The sequence below is a fragment of the Melospiza georgiana genome, chromosome 3, assembly GCF_028018845.1.
Source record: "Melospiza georgiana isolate bMelGeo1 chromosome 3, bMelGeo1.pri, whole genome shotgun sequence".
Lineage (NCBI taxonomy): Eukaryota > Metazoa > Chordata > Aves > Passeriformes > Passerellidae > Melospiza > Melospiza georgiana.
The window spans coordinates 13087430-13110033 of NC_080432.1; the positions used below are offsets into that span (position 1 = coordinate 13087430).

A 22604-nucleotide genomic window follows, 5' to 3' on the forward strand; every position below is an offset into this window, starting at 1 on the left:
TTCAAGATTAGTATTATTGCTCCTAGTGCTGTTTTCTTTAGTGTACGGCTCATTTCCTCTGGTTATTCTGTATCAATGACCAGTTTCTGATACGGATGTTCATTCTCTAATTGATCTGATCTTTCCCATGAAAAGTTGATATGGGATGAGGCTTGGGGAGGGAGCACAATCCGTATGCAACTGGCCCTTGTCACAGTTTGGAATATGGAGAAATTAGAGTTACAAATCTCAAAAGTGTTGAATTATTTACTTTTGACTCTGTTATGTTGCTGAAAGTAGAGGAAGTATGCTTTTAAAAATGATTATTTTTGCTTGCCATTTGATTTTTGTGATTAGTGTGATAAGTGACCTTTGGATATAAGATATTCCCCACAAGTCCAGCATGGTGGTTGTCCTTGAGGTCTGATTACAGTGTGTTCCTCTAGCTCCCAGGTTCTTGCTAGAAGTGCACTTAGCAGCTTAGCTTCCTTTGGCCACAGTTGTGTTTTGGAATTGTATTGCCTGGCTCTTTGCAGTTGATTTGTATTTTTCTCATCTTCTGTCATTTCCTTGGTTTAGTCAATTTATTTGTAGGGGTTTTTCTGAGGGAGGAGCTTGTGTTGTTTGTAGTACTGTAACACTTAGCAAATCACCCTTCAGTGAGAGATTAGGTAAATCAGCCACGTTTTCATTTAGAGCTGGCCAAGTAAAACAGGAGAGTGGGGAAACAGCAAGGAAATTATATATTTTTTTTAATTTTTGATATGAAATGTTTTAAATTTTTACTTTGACCATGGTGCGTTTTGGCTTCTCATCAGCTACTTGAATAAACAATTACACTTCAAGTCAGTCTGTTTTGGTTTCTTTTTTTAAGAATATCTGAAAACTTATACACTAGAAGATGTTAAGTCAGGTTAGTTCTGAGCTCAGCTTTTTGTTCTGTGGTTTTACTGTGATAAAAAGTTCTCTAAACCATCTTGTGACTCCTCAGTGAAATGAGCCCTTGCCAGTGTGTGGAAAGACCCCATTTCCTGCATTATATGGATAAAATATATTTAGCTGGAATTCATCTGCATCCTAGTTTTCCTTCTTTCTGCTGCTTAGTTCTGGGTGTTTAAAGCCTTCAATATTCTGTTTTTTGAGACTCTAATGGTGACCACATCTCTGCCCACAGATGAGCGATGTTGGGGTGAAGCTGCTCCAGGTGGGGCGGGGCAATTTTACAACTCTGCTTATTCCAAAGGTGTTTACTTCTCCCACCTTGACATTCCTCACACTTCCCAGCTTCCCCTGTTCACAAGGTGGCAGCCTGAGGGTTCCATGGCTTCCAAAGCCACCAGGAATGTGGGCACATTTCAGCTGGGGTGGCCAGTTGGGTCTGTGCAGTTCCCAGGGTTCCTGCAGGAATGCTGAGGCTGTGGGAAATGCATGGCACAGATGTTGTGGTGTGGGCTTGAGCTGGGTGCTTGTGAAATGGGATCTGGTGCTGGGGGAAGGTGTCTGTGGGCATGGAATGGAAGAGGGAAAAGGAAGGACTCGAGGATGGAAAGGTCTAAAAGGCTTCAACTGAGTAAAGTAAGAGTTGGTAGAACAAATTTAAGGAAGGAGAAGAAAGCTTAGCTCAGAGATGGGGAAGGAGAGCATCTCTGATATTGCTGCCTTGGGAGTGCCTGGAGGAAGAAACAGCTGCTGCAGATGTGAAGGAGCTGGGCCTGGGCATGGGAGCTGGGCCTGGGCATGGGAGCCGGGGCCAGGGATGGGAGCCCGGCCTGGGGATGGGAGTGCCCCTGCTGAAGCAGAAACTCAGAGACCCTGGAGTGCCTGGCTGGACACTCTGGAGCACACCTCAGCAGTTCTTGTTCATGAGAGCACCCTGGCAGCTCTGAAAGGACACAGGGATAACTCAGTGCATTCTGTGGGAATCTCTGTCCTGGGTGTGGAACCAGGGAAAAGTCTTGGCTACCAGATCGATTTGCAGGATGGAGGCTTGGTGCAGTAGTTGTTTTTGGAAGAGTTTGACGTGATTGGTACTGCTGGATTTGAAACAGTGCAAGTGTGAGAAAGTGGGGAGGCAGCACATTGAGGAGTTCCTGAGGCATGGCAGAGAGTAAAGGACAGGCTTTATTCCTAAAGTCTGCTTTAACTACAGGCCCCTTCAAGGTAGAAGAGAACTGATTTAAAAGGAGAGGCAGACTTCATCATTTGGAAGGGAAATCGTGCAGCAAGGAAGTTCTTACAGAGCTGACAGAAATCAAAAAATGCCCAGGAATGACCATGAGTGCATTTATTCCTATTGCTTTTCCATCTATATTTCCTTAATAAAAAAAAAAAAATCTGTGAAATGCTTCAGAACCAATTGCATCTGTACTTGGAGCTGCATGTGCCCCTAAACAGAGGTGTTGCAAACCAAGAGCATCCACAGAGCTGATACTCAGAGGAACTCAAAGGCCCAAGAATGAAATTTGGTTGTGAGGACACAAATTAACTGAACAGGATAATTTCTGCTAAGGACAGAAGAGAACTGGAGCTGAAGTGCAGGAGAAGCCCTGGCACGTGTGTCACTGCCACTGTTGGTGGTGGCACAGACTTAAAATCTGCAGCCTCCTGTGGTTCCTGCTGCATGGAGCTCCTGCCTTTTCAGGCGTAAACCAGGATTGTTTCTAGGCACAGACACCCAAAGGGAAATCACCTCTGTAGCCACTGTATTAATTACAGTGATTAATAAATAGCACCAGTAGAAGTTGGTCAGTGTGTGAGATGGAGAATGTATAAACAGGAAAATTACAGGTTCTCCAGCTTGTGCAAATACCTCCCTATTTTTGACATTAGTTTGGCATTAGGCTCAGTATTTCCATAACTTCTCTATTCTGTCTTCTTCACATGGCAATTGTAGCTTTTAAAGATCCAGTTTGCTTAACTTTCAGTTCTTTATAATCTCAAAGAGGGAAATTTAGGAGTGATTCAACCTTTTGCAATGAAAAGGCTGCTCTGTGAGTTGGAGTTACTCCTGCTTGTTGGAGTGGGGTCATGTGGGGATGAGGGAAGTGTTAGAAATGTATGTGTGAGATCCTACAAGGTAAAATCATGTTTGTTGCTATGTAATTGTCAACAATTTTTTTTTCTGTTGAATTTGAAGGAATTAATCTTACTAACAATGCTCACAGAATTGGGAAAGCAGAAGTTTTATGAAGGTTTGATACTGGGCAGGGTTTTTTTGGTGCTTTTTTTTTTTTTTTTTTAGATACTATCTGTAGCTAAAGATCTGTCTTTTGTGGTAAGCTTGACCTAAATTGTGTGATGGAGTTCTTGGTTTCTTCAGTGCTGTGCTTTGTCTTTCAGAGAGTTAACTGTCCTGCTAATTTGTGGTGTTGAAAATAAAAGGTGATATTGAGTAATTCCCATCTTTTAGTCTGCTTCTCCACCTTGAGCTGTGCCCAGTGTTGTGTAGGATCTTCAGAGCCTTCTAGGAGTGAGACAGAAAAGTGGTTTTAAAGTTTGCTGGTATCCTGCTCAGAGGCTGCTTTTTGGATAGTTTTTATTTGTATATATGTATGGAAATGTGGATGTGTGTGCATACGTGATGTCCTTATTTCAAAGAAATCAGAAGTATTTATTCAGTGTGATTATTCTGTGAAGTGGTTTTCTTCTGAGCTTTGCTTTCTGATCCGTGCCCACAGACCTTCATTAGCTGCAGCTTTTGGGAACCTGCATGGATGGATCAGGCAGGACCTTGCAGGGCTGAGGCTGGGACAGGGATGCTGAGGAGCTCAGAGCTGTTGGAGAGCCTTTCCCACAAAGTTTGCTTGTGGAGGGGATTTGTGAGGGTGTGATACTGTGAAACGTGGAGATGAGAATTTAGGTGTGTTATAAATGCAAAGATCCACTTCAGAGGAATGCTGACCTTGATTTGTGTAGCAATTAGATAATTGTACAAATGTTTGGAGGCTCAGGACCAGGAGGAAGCAGGAATTGTGCACTGGGGACAGCAGTGTGGCCAGGAGGCAGAATGCAGTGCCCTGGGACATAACCAGGTGCTGCCTAAATGGAGCCTGGCCCCACTGATGTTGGCCTTACTGGAGTGCAGAAGCATTTTTGGAGGGAAGTGGGACATTTGATAATCCCTCAGTGAAGCATTTGGGGTTTGAACTCAGTACAGAACTGTTCTGGTTTCCTGTGTAACAAATGTGGTGAGCCTTTATAATTTTGCCAATTAGTGATTCATTATGGTTAAATGTCATGATAGATGTGTCTGTATTTGAAAGCAGTGATGATCAGCTCAGTCTGAAATAACCTTATATGTACACAGCACATTGTTCTTATCTTGGTAGTTCTGTTGTGGTTTGGCTTTTGTTTGTTTGTTGTTTTTCTCAGTCTTTATCTGATCAGGAGAAGGAAATGGAGGTCTCAGGGTCATCTCAAAATGCAGGCATTTGAAAATCTGGGGGGAAAAAAAGCCCAGCAAAACAAAAGACCAAACCTAAGGTGTCTGGTTAATGAGTAAAGTTGTTCAAAGTTCACACTTGAAAGTGCACATCAATCAGGAGTTCCCAGTAAAGCTTATGAGAATATTTGATAAAAATAGAATTACAAGAAGGGTCTGTTCTCACAAACCTTTGGAGCAGTGTTCAAGAACATTGTGCACTTTGAGTTTCCAAGTCACTTACATCTAAACCTTGTTAACCAAAACTACAAGTTTTTGTTTCAATAAAGTATTTACTTTCTGTGTTATCAAAGGTAGTTTCTAATAACAGAACAAGTGCGCGATGGTTTTTTTTCTTCTAAAAAATGTGTTAATGTTTTTGTTTCTGTGTTTATGTTTTTGTTTTCTTTAGTATCAGACATTGAAGGTGGTGATGCTTTGCAGCTCAGAAAGGAACATGCCCTCAAGATATTTGCTTACATCAATTCGTGGACGCAAAGGTAATTTTGGATTGAGTTTGAGTGCTGAGAATGCTGACTCTCAACAGCAGCTTTCCCTTTTTAAAGTACAGTAGAGTGTTCAGAATTAGCAAATTATTAATGTGTAGCTAAGTGATACCTGGAGAATAAAGACTGTTTTACTACTTAGGAAATAACAAACTCGTTACCCAGCGCGTTTTGGGAAAAGCGTGTTTTGAATGCAGCTGGCATTCTGGATTCTGTAATAATTATGTAGAAAAACAAACTGCTCTATTGTGGTGACAAATAATGTGTCTTGCTGCTTTAACATGAAATTTTGGGACCCTCTACTGCAGAGGCAGGGGAGGGTAAGAAGAATTTAAGAAAAGGTGACTGAATGGAACCATCATGTTAAATTTTTCTGCATGTTCTAATATTCTGAGTCGAGGTGATGAAGGATTGCAGCCCATAGTTTAGTAGCTATGATACTGAAAATGCTTTGCATGTTTTTATCTTAAATTACATTATTCCTTTTAATCTAGTATTTAAATTCCTGTTGCTTTGAGCCTGTTTCTTTAAAGTAATGATACCATTACATTATGATATAATGATAAATGATTTCACAGCTACTTATTTTTTTCCAGCACAAGGAAATGTATGGATATTACCTTTTAGAAAGAACCTACAGTGAAGGTGTTTGGGATTCAGTGTTCAGCAGTAGTTTTAGGACCAAACTGAATCATCAGTAGTATTGGGAAAAGCATGGAGGATCAATTGGAAAATACTAGTTGGGTGTTGAGAAGACTCCAAAAGAAAAAAAATGGATTGTCACATTTTGGATACCTGTGAAATAGGAAACCTCCTCTTCCTCATTTTGCTCAACAACTACAAGCCAAGTTCATTTTCTTCCTCCATGTGCTTTTAGACACAGAGAAGGGATTTTTCAATCAAAATAAACAGCAGGCATGGGAACCAGACTCCTGACAATTCTTGACAGGTCCTAGATGCCAAGTTTGTCAGAGAACAATTGCAACCCAGTTTTCCAGGTCATCATCTGTTCAGAGTCTTGTTCTCTTCTACAGCTTGACAAATCCAACCTGAAGAAAAAACCAAAGATTGGATAATATTTAACTCTTTATTTTCTTCTGGTTTCCTTGTTGCCTTCCATATGTGATGGGTTCATACACGAAGAGCCTGGAGAGCAGTCCTTGGGCTGGTTAAAGGAGAGTCTGACAAAGAGGCCACAGGAAGGAGTTTTGGTTGATATTTTAATTTCCTGTCCTGTCTCTGCTCTGCCAAATGGGCTTTTGAGAGTTCTGCTGGTTTTGGGTTTGAGGCCTTCCTTAAGAACTGCTTTTGCCTTTGTTGCCTGTGGTTTAAATCTCTGCTTTCCTTCAGAAGATCACTTGGGGACTGCTCCTGAAGAGCACCTTAGTCTTTGCATTTTACTTTTCTTCTGGAAATTGTTATGTTCAAAGAAGTAGCATCCTCATTTTTTACTGATCTCCTCAATTTTTGGTGGAAATCTTCTTCCACATTCCAACAGAGGAAGACTTGAGAGGTTTTGCACATACCTGTCTTGGAAAAGAGTTCTGCAGGATGCGAGATGTCTTCACCAGACTGTTTTCATTGTTATTGAGGATGATTTTTTGCTCTTTAGTGGGGCAGTAATTTGTAGGCATAAGTGATGGACTTTTGAACATCATTTTCCCCCAGGATAAATGCTTGAGGATACCCTGGGTTTTACCTGCAGTCCCTTGTTGTCATTTGTTAACATGAAAATACATTTCCAAGTAAATGACAAGATGTTTTTCACATAGATGAAACTCCATTTACACAATATTAAGGGAATTTTTCTTCCCTTCACAAATGGAACAAAGGGGTTTGGGTGCTTCAGTCACTGTATCTATGCTGGAATTAGGGAATCCTGAATGTTACATTTTGGTCTAAGCCACTGAAAAAAATAAATATCTGTATTCAGAAAGGATGTGCTTTAAGAGCTGTAGCTCAGGGGCATGTTTGTGTTCCATCAAGAGAGGCAGCACCCTCTGCCTGTCATAGCTTGGGGTTCTCTTGATTTTTCTTTTCCCCCTAAAAATTATAATTTATTAACCCCAGTCTCTAAATTAAATGTTGTGTTTGCAGAAAAAAATTCATTGCTACTTACTGATGGTTTCTTGCCCTGTCTTTTGTCTCCTGATTTCTTTTTGAAGTGGTCCATGTGATTTTTGTATTTTAATATCTGAGGGCTCTGGTTGTGGAGTGGAGCCCATTGTTGTGTCTGACAGGAGATGGAGAAGATCTCTGCTGCAAGGCAGCTCCCAGTTCATGTAGCAGTTACTTTGTGTAGTAGAGTTTGAGGAAGGGCAGAGTCCCTGTCCCAGAGTCTGTCACCGGCATGGAGCCTTCCTTTTGTTCCCCAGTGAGTAAGGCCAGTGCAGGGGTGGCTTTCTTGGCTGTGTTCTCCAGATTTAAATCCTTCTGCAGGAATATCTTCCACCTTTTGGTCAGAGTGAGGGAGGTGCTGCTTTGTGTGGAAGAAGCAGCTGTTCCCAGACAAGAGGTTTGGGTACCTGCCTCAGGGGTTTATACACCCAGAATCTCTTTGGCATCCACAATTAATCCTTACCCACAACTAGACTCACATTAGAGCTGTTGAACTTGATGGTTTAATTGATTTTTTTAATAATATTGTCAAAGGGATGTTTTCCCCTCTTGTTCTTTGCAGTTTACAGGGGGGTCAGTAGATAAGCAGGGGAATAATCTCTGAGCCTGCCAAGTGAAGGAAGCACTGAAGATACTTGAGCTGCCTTTTCCTAGATGGATAAAGGATATCAGTGTGCAGGGCATCACCATCCACATGCAGATAAAGGAAGTGAACTTGAATACTCCATTAAAAATAAAATTACTTTGCAGCCCTGTTGATTTGAAAATAACAATAAGGAGTTCTTACACAGCTGACAAGCATGTCAGGATGATTTATTGCAATGAAGAGCAGCAGAGAAAGCCTGATGAGGAAATGGAGTCAGAAACATACTGAAAAATGGGACTTCTTCAGTAGCACAGTGACCTTGCCCACAAGGCTTTTTTCCTATATTTTACTTGCTGTACCAGCTGCTGAGTGATAACAGGGACTTCATAGTTTGGGTAAGCATTTGGAAATAATGGGATGTTCTCAAGGCTTAAGGAGGGTTCTGTGACTCCCACTTGCTGCTGGGTAGAGTCTTTCATTTGGATTTCCTTCATTTTGCGATTCTGTCAAATAACTTGTTGTTTCAAATGTTTTAATGTGAAGAGTTCTCTTGGTGAAGTACCCAGCTGATTTTAACTGTAGGAATTTTTATTCATTTATCTTTTTCTTTCCTTACAGACAATGTTTGTGCTGTTTCAAGGAGTATAAACACCTGGAGATCTTTAACCAAGTGGTTTGTGCGCTGATTAATTTGGTGATTGCCCAAGTGCAAGCTCTGAGGGACCAGCTCTGTAAACATTGCACTATTCACATAGATCCAACATGGCCAGAGCAGAGCCACCATGCTGAGGAGCCCCTGAATGTAGAGAGAGAATCCCACCAAGAAGAAAATGGAGAAAGACAAAAACCTCTAGAGAACAAGTTTGATTCTGCAAGAACTTGTATCCTGGGCGAGGAGGAGCCCACCAAGAGCACGGAGCCCTTCAGCTTGTGGAGCACTGATGAGAAGGAGAAGCTGCTGCTGTGTGTGGCAAAAATCTTCCAGATTCAGTTTCCTCTCTACACAGCTTATAAGCATAACACCCACCCCACAATAGAGGTATAGCTTCTCTTTGTGTCTGTCTTGGTGAAGGTTAATTGTTGTCATTAATGAGCAGATTGCTTTCACTCAGGATGGGCACATTCAGCTCTCCTTCAGTAGAGCCTTTCAGAGAATCTTTCTGAATATATACATACTCTTCCACTTCTTTGAATTGTGCTTAATTGTTATAGGTAGTATATTGCTAAGGCACATTCAGCTCTCCTGTTCACTTCAGCTGAGCTTTTCAGCTTTATATAAATATATAAATCCTCTTCCACCTTCTTTAAACTCTGCTTAATTGTTATAGGTAATATATTGATAGGAGCTGGCTGGAACTGTACACTGAATTATTGTGCTGTTTAAATAACAGGTAGGCCAAAAGGGGACTATAGCAATGCCTTTCTTCCAGAAGGTAACCCATGAATAGTTTAGTAATTTTTCTTTCCAATTTATGGTTCTAGAAGCAAAACTTCATAAACTAAACTTTGTGCAAGACCAAACTCGTTAGAACAACTGGTTAGTTGACTGGGATAGCTGAGATCAACACAGATTGCTTTGTTCCAGGGTGCTGATTTTTCTCTCTGATATTTGTTATGGCTGCCATTCACATTTTCCTTGATTTTCCTCTTAAAAAAATTAATTCCAAAATCCTGCCATGTTTAATTCACAATTGCTGAAATAAATATGATGGTGTTAGCATTTCCTAGTGGAAACAACACGTTTTTGGAATGGTTGGCTTTTGATCCAGCCTGTGGTAGTCTAACAACAAGTAAAGAGTTATTTTACAATATTTATATGCAAATTAGATGTACATTTCACTGTATAGGAAAAGCTTTTATCCAACAAACTTCTGAGAAAAGTCAGAGTGGAGAAATAAAGTGCAGCTCACCCACTCCTTTTATTTTATATTTAGAGAGTTGTGGGAGCTCACTGGAACCCTGAGGGTTGAAATTTGCTTTATAAACTTAAGTCCAAGATGAGAAGATGCTGAGTCAGATAGAATGATGTGAGTTAGGGTGGTTACAACACCTGATCAGTTCTGATGGAATGGATCAGGCAAGAAATGGAATTAAAACCCCCTACACAGCAGGTTTTTAGGTGGGCTGCATTTTGGTTCTTGTTCCTCTCCAAACCATATGGGCATGAGTTAACAGAGGGAGTTTCAAGTGTATCTGTACAGATATAAAGTGAATTGATTTATCTCCTGCACTCCTGTGGGACATGTACCAGGACTGGCTTCAGAGGAATGTGGGATGAACAATTCTGGAGCAGCTTTTCTGTGGACTATCACACGTCCTTCTCTTAAATTACTATTTCATGTATTCTTTCCTTCTCTTTGAATTTCACTTCCCAACGATCAAAAGGAGCTCTCAGGTGCCTGATGGGATTTCTTTTCCCTTGCTGTGCAGCCTGGGAGTGATTTAGACCAGATCTGTTGTACTTGCTGCCCTGTGATGATGCCCATCACCCCAGACATACCAGTGGATATATAATACATGTATCATCTCTTATACATCACTTGAATTATCAAATACATTCATTAGCTAGCCTAAAAACACAACTTAAGGGGAAGATGGGAAGAAAACCACTGAGATACAGACAGGTAAGGGATTTTTTTTCCTTTCTGCTAGAATTTGTGTGTTTCCAGGTCTGGATTGTGGAGGTGTGCCAGCCTGCCGTATTTGTATGCCTTTTTTTAGTGGGAGAGAGTTTTAAATTTTGCTTTTAAAAGGTCCCAGCATCAATAATTTTTCTTACAAACTGCTATTTTCTGTATCTGGGAGGCACTAGGATTCTGTTATTCTGCTGTTTTAATGGCAAAACTTTCTGCTCCCATGAGTGACTCACTGAAGTCTAGAATTTAATTTTGGATTTCAGTCTAGAGCACATCTTAGCTGAACTGAGACAAGTTATTAGTCCCAGTAATAAGAGCACTTCTTGCTTTAAATCAGGCTTGGTTTCAGTCCTCAAGAGATCCTAAAATAAAAAATCTCTGCTATGAGTGCATTAGCTATACTTGTAAGTTAAGCAGATCCTGAACAGCCTAAATTTGCAAAAAATGTATTGGTAGAAGCTGGTGTAGCTCTCCCTCTCCCACCATTTCCTTTGCCCTGGAAAAAGGGAAATTTGCTGATCCAGAACAGACTCCAGTCTGCACTCTGAGTGACTTCAGAAATTCCTTGTTTTAGATCCTTGAGGTGAACTTGCCCAATTTCATGGAGTTATTGAACATAACTCCATTGGATTTATGTTCATCCATTAAGGGTTTGCTGTGCCTAGGCTGCCTCTTAGGTGCCATTTAGGAATTCCCAGTGTGAGGCTTTCCCACAGTAACAATTAGTGGTCAGTATTTCCCTTGTCCTTTGCTCCAAGACCCCTCCAGGGGCTTTGTTCTTCAGTTCTTGAATTCTGATCCCTTCTGAGCTGCTGTCAAAGCCTTTGGACGCTGGGCTGTCTGCTGGAGAAGGAAACATTCATGTGGGAGCAGGAGGTTTCCCTTCCTCAGGAGTTAATGAAACTGGATGAAAATGAACAGCAAAGCCAGATTTGTTGGGAGTTAGAAAGGTGTCTCTACCTGTAGGATCATGCAGATCTTTCCTTAAATGATGTGGGCTAAGAATTGTTTTTGTCCCTTACAAAATCTCTAAAGTGACAGTGAAGACCACAACAGCCTGGTTGGTATCCAGAGGAGCCATCTACACACCTTGCTTGAAATTCAATATTTTTGGTGCCCAGAGGGATATACATGTCTGTTTTTCATCCTAAACAAAATTAACTCAAAGTATTTTTAAAAATATGGTTGGTTTTTTGAGGAATGTTCATACTTTGAAATGCATTTTTTTTTTCTTTATGGGATATTTTTATCCCTTGCATACAGGGTGATTTGTAACTGTATTCTTTACATAGTTAGTGCAGCCAGTGAAATGGGCACTACCTGGAATGGGCACTTCAGAGGAAGGGGAAAAATAATTTATAAAAGGAAGCTCTCAAAATCCTGCAGAGAAGGAAGCAGCAATGTGAAGTGCACTCCTGAACTTTGCACTGTCTCAGAATGAACAAAGAATCTGAAGGGAGTTCCCTGACCATTTACCAGACCTTGACAGGATGAAATGAAAGAGGAAACAGAATCAGTTGTTGAGGTGCCTCTAACTGCAGTCCCCAGCTCTTTGGGGTCTCCTGCTCTCTGCCTCTCCTTCTCAAGTCAATATTTTCTTGGCAGATGTGTTGCTTTCTGCCAGGGTTGTGTCCAGTCAGAGCTCAGCCAGTGCATTTTGTGATGGAATGTTTGGAAGGCACCTTAAAGCTCATCTCATCCCATCCCATCCCCTGCCTGGGGACACCTTCACTGTCCCAGGGTGCTCCCAGCCCATCCAGCCTGGGCACTGCCAGGGATCCAGGGGCACCCCCAGCTCCTCTGGGCACCCTGGGAAGGATTTCTCCCTGATGCCAAATCCAGCCCTGCCCTCTGGCACTTTGGAGCCATTCCCCTGTTCCTTTTGCTGTGTGCCTTTGGGACAGCACTATCCCTGCCTGCCTTTCTCAAAGCCCCTCTCCAGCTTTTCTCCAGGTAAAGGTCCTGGAAATCTGCTCTGGCTTCTCCGGAACTCATGGTGGGTTTTAATGCCGTATGAGGAATTCTCTAATTTTCTCCTACAATTGAAAAGAGTAAAAGGAGGAGAGTAAGGAACTCTCAGACTGTTGTGTTTCCCATCTGCAGAGCAGAATTCACATTTCCAGCCTCAGTCTCTCAGAGCAGCCTTTCCCAAGCTTTGCAGGACTTGTGCAGCAGCCTCTGTGAGTTTGGGATTTCTGCATTCTAAGAACTGCAGTTCACTTGACAACAAATCTCTTGTTTTTTCAAGAGAACTAATGAAATTTCTCACACCCTTTCTGCAGTTTTCATGAGCAGAGCACTGAACACCTTTTCTTGCTGCCTAAAAACATACCACCTACTGCCTTCAAAGCTGATTTAAAAATAACTGGTGGAGTATCACGAGTTCAGGCATGACTTAGAGTTCAGCAGAAGAAAAAAAGAAAAGAAATGCTTAGCTATAATATGAGCATATTGAATAATTCAAAATGTTTGTATCACACTTAATCCATCCAAAATTGCTTGCCTCCAGCATCCTCTGGTACAGTTCTAGGATTACTCCTACACAGCTATTTAAAATATATTCAGGAAATTTCATTTAAAAACTTAACTTTGTGTTAAACTTGCATTTGATTTGTGACTGTCAATACTGGGTGTTTGCCATGGAGGGATGAGAAGAGCAATGTGTGGTTTTACCTACAAGTATCCATGGCAGTGTTGGATTTTACAGCCACTTTTTATACCTCCAGTGCCCTTTTGCCCCCAGCAAGTGCATGGAACCCACAATATGTTACAGCCCTAATAAAGAAATGTCCCACTCTGTACTGCCCAACAGGACATTAAAAAGAAAAGCTATTTTCCTAAACCATTTTAAGTTTAGTGCTTCTAGAAAATAGATTTCTTGTTGCAGCAAGTAGCTAACAGAGTGATAGGGTGATAGAATTCCTTCCCCTTCTTCACTTCACTTCACTCACTCCTGTAAAAGTCTGACATTTATTTTGTATGAGGTGTTTTGTTATATATAAAAATGTAGTAGTTGAAATGGCAATGAATATTTAGACATTTTAACCCTTTCAATCATTACATGTGGGATTGTAGGATGTCCTGCAGTTCATGTAAATTCAGATGTTTGCATATATGTCTCATCTTTATTAGAAATTGCATTCCAAAGTGCCTGGATTGGTTCTGTTCTGTGTTTCTCCGGCTGGTGTGACAGACTGTGCCCTTGGCCATATTCCTGTTGAAAAAAATGGGTGATCTGAGCAGGGGTGGGATTGAAGAATAATCTGTTCATTCAGACACTGCTGAAATGTTCTCTTAAGTATATCTGTGTATTTATATATATTAAAAGAGGTAAGAAGTTTGGAAAAGTCTGGTTTGCAGTGGAAAAGTGGAGCAAAGCTTGAGCTTCTGTCTTGCTCTGAATGAGAATTTGGGTTTTTATTGTTGACTGTGATACCTGCTAAATGGCAGTTGGTTTTTTGGTCTATAAAAGTGTTTTTATTGCTTGAGTTAATTTTAATTTTTTTCTTTAAACAGGATATTTCTGCTCAAGAAAGCAATATATTAGGGGCGTTCTGTGATATGAACGTAAGTTGTGCACTTTTAATCCTAGAAATTTCACCCTGTTCTGTGGATTTGTGTTGTTGAGTTTGCTGTGTGTCTGAGCGATGTGGTGCTGATGCTGTGCTGGGTTTTGCCCCTTGGCAGGATGTGGAGGTGCCCCTGCACCTGCTGCGTTACGTGTGCCTGTTCTGTGGCAAGAACGGGCTGGCCCTGATGAAGGATTGCTTCGAGTACGGCAGCCCCGAGACGCTGCCCTTCCTCATCGCGCACGCCTTCATCACCGTGGTGTCCAACGTGAGTATCCCCCTCCTCTGCTTCAGCACCACCAACCAAAGCAGTCTGAAAGCTGCAAGCACTCCCTGCGACCAGAGAGGGGTAAAAAGCTGTACCTTTTCCATGTTTGCTCATGCACAGAGTGTTTCATTATCCAAACCCTCTGCATCTCCTGGCAGCACGCAAGGAGTTTGCAGCTTGTACCTAGATGGGAAGATTGCAACAGCCCCCAAAGAATGTTGTCAGAGGCCATTTCTGTCCCTGAAATTGTGCCATGAGAGTGGTTTTAGTTTCTTCAGGGTATTTTAACTTCTTAGCTATTCCCTCTGAGGCACAGAGGAAAAGCCTGTGGATTTTTTTTCTCTTCAGTTTCCTGTGATTTTATACCATTATACGCATTTGCAGCATAGAGGTAATCATCTTTTTTCCCCACTTAGTTTTAGAATTCATATCCTCCATCATGTCTGCATTTTGAAATCACAGGGATTTTTGATTGGCAGAATTATGAATTGATTTTAGTGGAGATTTGAAGGAAATTGGTGCTAAAAATAAAACCCAGTCCCTGAAGAAGGACATGTGAAGACTCAGTGTAATGTCAGGATAGAAGTTGTGACCTATCTTGTGGATGGGCAAAAAGAAAACCAGAAGTTTGCCATTTTTGCATTTTTATTTTTTGTGAGAAGGGGCAAAGCTACTTCAGTAATGAGTGGCAGCTCCTATCACAGCAGCATGTTTTCAAACCAGCATTCTGCCTTTCTTCATTGTTCTGTTTAGAAGTCTTTCTTTTTCTCCACATAAATAGTTTCTTTTCTTTATTCTTAGTGATGTGCCCTGTTCCAAAACACTTCTCAGCAAAGTTTCTCCTTTCAGATATTTACTTAGCCACTTTGCATTTCTCTTTGGTTTAGTAGCTAACTTGTTAAGCTGGCTCTTGCAGCAATTTTAGATGAGTTCTATGGCTGAACCTGGCAGATAAAATGAAATTCATCCCAAACCATAACTAAAAGTCCTGTTTCTTCAGCCTCTTCCAGCATTGCAGCTTTTCCCATTCAACAGGCATCTTTATTTTGAACTCTGTCTGGCTTTGCTGAAAAATCTGTGTGAGCCGAGGAAAACTGTTTTAAAAAAATTGCATTTAGATTTTATTTTTATGTCAGTTCACTACAGAAAATATAAGAAAATGTTCTGTGTGTAAGTTGCTTTATTCATCCACCTGCTGCATTTTGGTATCACTCAGTGTACTTGGGAGCACTGCTGCCTTTCAAATGCAATGCATTCGTTGTAACCAAATGAGACAGCTAATTTTTTGGACAAAATACATTTTATCTTGCCAATATTAAAAAAAGATATTTCTCCACCTCTGTAATGATGCATGAAGTTAGGATTTTGATGTAATGTTTCTCTTTCCCTGTTTTTTTATATCATTTCACTGTATAATTCATAGAACTTAGGTAAATATTAATAATTGCAGAGATGTTGCTGATTGTGAACCAATGCACCAAACTCCACTTAAACCAAAAGAATCATTCACAAAACTGAACAGGATAGTGGTGGTCTCAGCAAGGACTCTGCTAATCTGTCTTGGTTTTATCCCAACACATTTGATTTAATGCAATATAGATATTTATTCCAGTAATAGCTCTGCAGTGTCAATGTTACCTTGTTCCAGTGTGTAAAGCCAGCCCACAGTGTGTAGTAACCCTTAAATACAATTTCACAGCTGTAGGAACTCTTGAGAATGGCAGTTAAGTGTCCATTCTTAAAGATTCCTTGAAATCTCCATGCTGGAATTGTTTTTCAAGTCCGTAAGATGGAGTTCTTCAGCCACTACCTTCTAGAAATTAATTACCTCTGGTAAAGAGCAAATAATAAAAAAAACTCTGAAACTTGAGAACAGAACAGATGCAGTGAATGCTTTGTCTTAAAATCAAGTGGAAGCAAAAAGTGATGTAATTTTAATTTTTGGCACTTTACAGATGCTAGTTGATGTCATTTTATATATGTTCTTTTATGTCATTTTAACAAGTTAGTATGTAAATGTGAATCCACGTTCAAAATCACAATTTCATCTGTAACATGTGAAATGATGCTTTCATTGAATTCTGAGGCTGAAGGTTGTGTGCAATGCAAGTTTACAGGTGCATGATTTCAGTTTAGGAGTTGGAACTAATACAGAGTGAAGCTTACTGTGAACAGTGAAAGCTATATAAACAAAGTGATAAAAACATTTCATACTCTTATTTCAGAAAGAAATGTATTTTCTTTGATATTCCATACTGTATTTTAAAAAACATTTCATACTCTTATTTCAGAAAGAAATGGATTTTCTTTGGTGTTTCATACTTTATTTGAAGCAGAGTACATGGTGTTAAAAGTCAAGTGGTGTAATCACAATAGTATCTTTGTCACCCCTGCAATTCCTTGTCAAAATGTTATTTAATTCCTGTTTCTAAAGCAAGCATCTTCGAGTGACACTTTGTATCTTTGGGATGTTTGCATTTTTTCCCTTCTTGAGGCTGCCAGTTGGATCAGAAGCCTTTTCCAAGTGTGGTCTTTTTTTGCAGAGGGAAGATTTGGCTGGTTTGTCTTGCAAAGTAGGTTATATTGTTACTGTGCAGTGCTTGTTGCCTTGTTAAATGTAAGCCTACAAATATTTTTGTCAGAACTGCCTCAAAAAGTTCCTTGGCAAGTGCTGGAAATGTTGAAAAGAGAAGTTGACTGCAGCCTAATATTTTTCTCTCCTGTCAAGAAGGCATATAAGGAATATATACATTTTCTGCATATGGAATTGAGTCCTTAGGCAGAATTTCTTGCATCAGCTGCAAAGCTGAAATTCTTTCAAGAGCAGAGGTGGGGATGCAGGGCCCTGGTTGAGTGATGGGGCTGCTTTCACAAGGGCTGTGCAAAGTGCACATGATTGAATTTACATTGAATTTACGTGGGCAGGAGCAGCTGCTGCTTCATCTGTGCTCCAGCCCTTACCTGGCACGGAGTAACAGGTTTAACAGGCTCTGAATTCCTTTTTGAAATGCAGATGGCACTTCTGACTTTGCCTCTGGAAGCCTTTGGTCGGTGCTTTTCCTCACAGCGGTGCTAAGTAGCTGTTTCAGGTTGTTTGTTTTTTGTTTTGTTTTTTTCTCTGCATTTATTCCTGTAATCAGCTTTGCAAAGGTGGTAAAGGCAGAATGGTAAATATGAGAAATGCAAATATGGTAGTAAAAAACTCTGCCTAATCAATGCTTGTAAAACATCTTATTTTGAAGGATATGTAAGCTCTAAGAAGCAAAACAACACAAGTCAAACAGTGTTACTTGGTTTAGGAGTGGTTTGCAAGGAACTGAAAGAATGGAATAATTTTCATGTAGACTTTTAAAGAAAAAGGAAAAAAAACCCACAAGGCTGAGTAGCAGTTTTTCCTACTGAAGAAATTACAGAAAATACAAAATACAAAAATACACCTGGGCAATATGATACTATTTATACAAAGTCTGTATTTTCCAGCTGACCAGCAGGAAAGATGCAAATCCTCTTTATAAGTCAAAAAAGCATTCCTCAGGTACCAGTCTGGAAAATCAGAAAATGAAGAAGTTGAACACAAACCACCAAGAAATTATTTTTTTAAAGTGGGTTTGCATGTGCAAATGTACCAAGAGTATTTCAGTTCTCTTTAAATGTCATGAATGAAATGTTTATTTCTGTTTTTGCATTATAGATCAGAATATGGCTACACATCCCTGCTGTCATGCAGCACATTATACCCTTTAGGACTTATGTTATCAGGTAAATCTTTATTTTAAGAATTTTTCTTGTGGGACTTTGTGACAGCTAATTTCTAATTGTGACAGCAATTTCTAATTGCAGCTGCTGCTTTTAATTGTGCAGGTTGTTGCTCTGAGTGTCATTTCAGCAAGGAGGGTGGAGTTAACGTTTAGAGTCACTTTGGGCAGCTCCTTGCATCTGATTTCAGTATCAGTCAGATCAGTCATGTTAAGAACATTGTGAGTGTGACATCAGCCCCATTCTCCAGCTGTACTCCAGTCTCCCTCCCTGTGATATCTTCATAAAACTCCAAGTTTGCAGTGAGATGCTGGAAGTACAAGAGCAATGTGCAGTCACTGGGATTCCAGACCCTGAGTGTGAACACCGCTTCACATTCTGATGTTCTGGGTTTCCAGCTGGCAGGAGCTGAAGTGTGATCCAAAGTCTGCTTGCACTCTTATGGAGCTAAATATATCCAGTCCCAAAGATTTGCTTTATATCAAGCTGTCTATAATGGAAATAACACTTTCAGATTGAAGTGCTTGTAAGGGTATTTAATTATATGAGCAATTTGTTTTTATTGGCTTTCTCAGGACAATAGAAACATTGCAGTGAGCTGCTGATGAAATGATCTCTGTGTGTGGATCTGCCTGGAGGTGGAGGGGTGTGGTCACAGCTAATTCCCATTCCAGTAGCCCAACTTAAAATTTTCCTGCTTTTGCATAGACCCACAGCTCCTCCAAGGCTCTGGGTTTCCTCTAACTAATGTTAGAAATGTTCTTATGCTGCTCATAGCAAAAATTGGGCTTTTACACATTATTCTGTCTTAACTATACCAGTGTAAAATAACACTCAACAAAAATAATTACATTGGCAGCAAACAGGCTCCCAGAACAATGAGACTGGGAATTGTTTCATATTTCAAAAAGGTCTGGTTTTATGTTGACTGTAAAAATTTAAGTACTGACTTGGCTGTTAGTCTGTTTTCCTATACTGGGGTTTCTACTAAAATGATCCCAGCACAGAGAAGAGTATTTTGATCTTTTATTAAAACACATCACTCTTGAGTTATAGTCCAGCCTTGTGCACTCCTTTAATGCTGATGTGCTGTCTTTGAAATCTTCCAGAGGTAATTATTAATCATGAGGCAGTCAAGAGAGGGTAGGCAGAGGATTTTCAAGTGCTTGTCTCTGTACATACTCCATTAATGCTTGTTGGTGTACCTGGGAATTTGGTCAGGAGCCCTCGTTGTCTTCTTGCAATGTATGGAAATGAAAAGGAGCTTTGAGGGAGCAGCAGTTAGAGTTAAGCTGATGATAAGGAACTACTGAGGGAGACAATAACACATCCTGTACCTGCTGCTGCTGCTAAGCCTTGCTTGTCATCCTGTAATGCTTAAAACATTTTCTATTTTATAACTATTTGGGGTCACTGGAATGTATAGAAGATTTTTTGGGTCCTCATGTGTTCCCCTTTGCCCAGTAGAAGATTTGATTTGCAGTGTGATTTGTCAGCAGCTTCTTACCATAAATAATGCCCCTGATGTCTGTCTGTAGAATTTACAGCAGGTTAACATCAATCAGAAAGGTAGCACTGCCACAGGATACAACCTTGGAAAACCAGCTTAGAGCAGGAAGGTGATGTTCTCCCAGGTTTATTTTTCACAGCTGACTCCTGATGGGATCTGAGATTGCTCAGTGTTATGAAATCAGAGCTTTTTAGTGAAGATTTCCTTATGGAGTGGGACTGAAGCTGGGAGGCCATGTAACAGAAATGAGCTCTGGTGCTGTACCTTGGTGTGGGACAGAAGTGAGCCCAGATGCCCTCAGGGAAGGATGAGTTTGCTCATGGATGCAGCTCACCCCACTTGCTGTCAAACTTACAGATCCTGCCTTAGCAGCTTGGGTCTCTGGCTCTCCATCTGCTTTTCCTTCAGGAAAAGGACAGAAAAAAGGGAACACAATCCTGGGCACAGCAGCACAGCACCTTCTAAAGAAATCCTGCAAAGCTGCTGCTGCCCTGCAAACTAGGAATTTGGAGAGGGTTTTAGTCCACAAGGAGCTCCTGGGGCTCTGATTTAGTTCCAGTTGCTGCCCCTGTAGATTCCTTGCAGGAAGTGCATTTTGCAGGGCTGACCAACAAGAGACATCACCTGACTTTTTATCAGCTGAGGTTACCCTCATGATATGGTTGTTTCTGCAAGGAGTGGATGAAGGAAACAGCAGAGTGTGTATTTATACAGAGGAGGTCACTGCTGGAGTTTCCAGAGATCATGGACACAATCCTGTCATTATTGCTGCCACTAGAAAAAGATGAATAAATGTTATTTTCTGCCTGGCCAATGGAGCACAGGCATTCACATCTTGCCCCTGAAGGGGCCTGGGTTTTAAAGCAGTTTAGGAAAGAAATAAAGGATTAAATTTAAAATGACATGAAATAAAATTTACATCTTTCAGTAAGAAAAAGTGATTTTGACCTCCTTGGAAGGAAGCAATTCCTGATCCATGATGCTTCCCATAGAAAATGCAGCTGAAAGAATTCAAGTTACTCTTCTGTATTAAAAATACTCATCTTAAAATGGGGTTTATGAGAGTACCCAAGACCACTCCTTGCCACTACATGTCATAAAAACCTCTTGTAATGAGCTTTGAAGGTTTGAATCACAAAAAAAAAATATTTGCCTCCTCCAAAAATCTGGAAATTGAAAGTAAAGAGAATAAATAAATCAGAAGACAATAACCAGACACTTCAGGAGAACTGACTCATTCTGCTGGATGCCCTTCTGCAGCTGTGGTCCAAAGGTGTCAGATTAAGGAAAAAAAGATGATTTCACAGCTGAGTAGCTGAAGTCCTGAAGCATGAGATGTGATTGTAAGCATTACATTAGCATGGAGCTGCATGTTTAAAACTGAACTCTCTCTGTCCCCAAATACAGAAAAGTGAAATAATTTAAGTGAGTTAAAACTGATATTTTAAAAAAATTAATGTAGATACCATATATTATTTGATTGTTTTAAGTATGCCAGGCTGGCAGGACAGGTCCTATACTATGTGGAGTATCCTTCCTGCAGTTGTATTAAAAAGTTATGTTTTATTCTGAAAGTCTCATTTAGGCAAAAACTCCAGATTAAATAGATTACACAGTCCTGGCATATCATTCATCTCTTCCTTGAAGACTTAATGCTCATCAGACTCAAAAAGATAAAGATGTAGGAATTAAAAAAAATAATGAAGGGCAGAATGGAAGCTATTATTAAGCCATTACATGAGTCAGTCACACATTCACATTTCTATACTGTCTGTACAGTTCTGATCCTTCCATCCTGCAGATAATAACAGAACTACCTTGGTGGCAATAAAAAATTTACATTGAGATGTAGAGACAGAGTCTAGGAGGGTGTTTTAGGTTTTCTTGACAGGGAAATTCATATCATTTATGAATGATATGAAGATAACAAACAGGAAATTGTAATTCACAAGTTTTTAAAACCAGGGAATGGAGAATGTGCCACCCAATTGTCAGGTTGCAGGTGGAAGAAATGAGAAGAGTTTGTTTTTCACTCAAGCATAATTGTCAAACTGACTGGCACAGGTTAATGAGAGAGCCAAAAGTAGAAATAGAAGAGATAAATGAATTCACAGTAGTAGATGGGTTCATCCATTTTTTTATACATGGGATAAATCTTTAATCTGCTTTCAGAGTGGCTATTTTGGGTTAAATAGGCATTTTCCTTGCTCCAGTGTCCTTACATGAGGCAATGCAGCAAATTTACAGGTGGTCAGTGTAGGGGAAGGTGTGAGTTAATTGTCAGTGTAGGTAAGGATCTCTTTTGTTAATAGTATTGTTCTGCCTCTAAAAACATGATGTGTTACTGATGCAGACAGGTTTAAGCCATTCCATCTTCCACAATAACAAAGGAGGTGTGGCCTACTTGGCAAGTTTGCGTGGTTTTAATCTTTGGAGTAAAGATAGGATCATGTTTGATTTATGACCACTGTAGTGGTGCCAATAAATTTTCTAGTGCTGGCTGCTGTTACACTTCTAGAGAGAAGTTTGCCATCTTCTGCTTCTTTCTAGGTTAGAAAAGCCTGTTGTGTTACAAACTGTTTGGTAACAAGTGCTCTGTTCTCTTGCTTTAGAGCCTTGGTAAAACAGAAGATACTGCTAAAGTACTTCTGTAGTTTTGAAAATGCACCTACACCAGAGTTCCACTTGCTGTAAAGTGCAGGTTTTTAACAACACACTCTCATTATCATAATAAAAAATATGACACAAGTCTGACTCAGGTTCAAAATGTGGTTGTAATGTGAATTGTATAAATGAAAGTAGGTTTAGACTGATAATATTGCATTAAAATAAGGGGTGTTCTATTTCATAAACTGTACTAATCTAGTTACTTCACCAGAGTTTGTAGTGTGAGGAGGATTTCAGGTCCAAGTCCTGTTCCAGAAATGGAGTGAAGGCACCAAACACCCTTCCTCTCTGTGTGTAGGTGTGTCCATGCCCCTGCTCAGGGCATGCCAACACTCCTCTGTCCTTTGTACAGTGAGGGAGTTCATGGATGTGTTTGGACATGTCTGAGATCTTCAGAAATGCTTCACCAAACTCTTGAGACTGATTTGATGGAATTATGGACGCAGAAAAGCTATGGGAACCAGACCTGAGGAGAGTTTGCATATAAAAATGGGAATATGAAAATGGGTCTGATATTGCTGGGAGTTTTAGAGTCATGAAGGTTGGAAAACGCCCCTGAGATGGAGCCCAGCCTTTGACCCAGCCCCGT

General features: G+C 40.4%; 1 protein-coding gene across 9 annotated transcripts in view; it reads left to right on the plus strand.

Moving 5' to 3' along the window:
• Nucleotides 1–22604, plus strand: part of USP34 (ubiquitin specific peptidase 34) — a 114634-nt gene that overhangs the window by 12097 nt on the left and 79933 nt on the right. For all 9 annotated transcript variants that reach the window (XM_058019335.1, XM_058019340.1, XM_058019338.1 and 6 more), the window contains exons 2-6: nt 4812–4899; nt 8228–8648; nt 13762–13812; nt 13933–14082; nt 17774–17841. In XM_058019335.1, coding sequence (XP_057875318.1) covers nt 4812–4899; nt 8228–8648; nt 13762–13812; nt 13933–14082; nt 17774–17841 — 778 coding nt within the window. The remainder of the gene's footprint in view (nt 1–4811; nt 4900–8227; nt 8649–13761; nt 13813–13932; nt 14083–17773; nt 17842–22604) is intronic.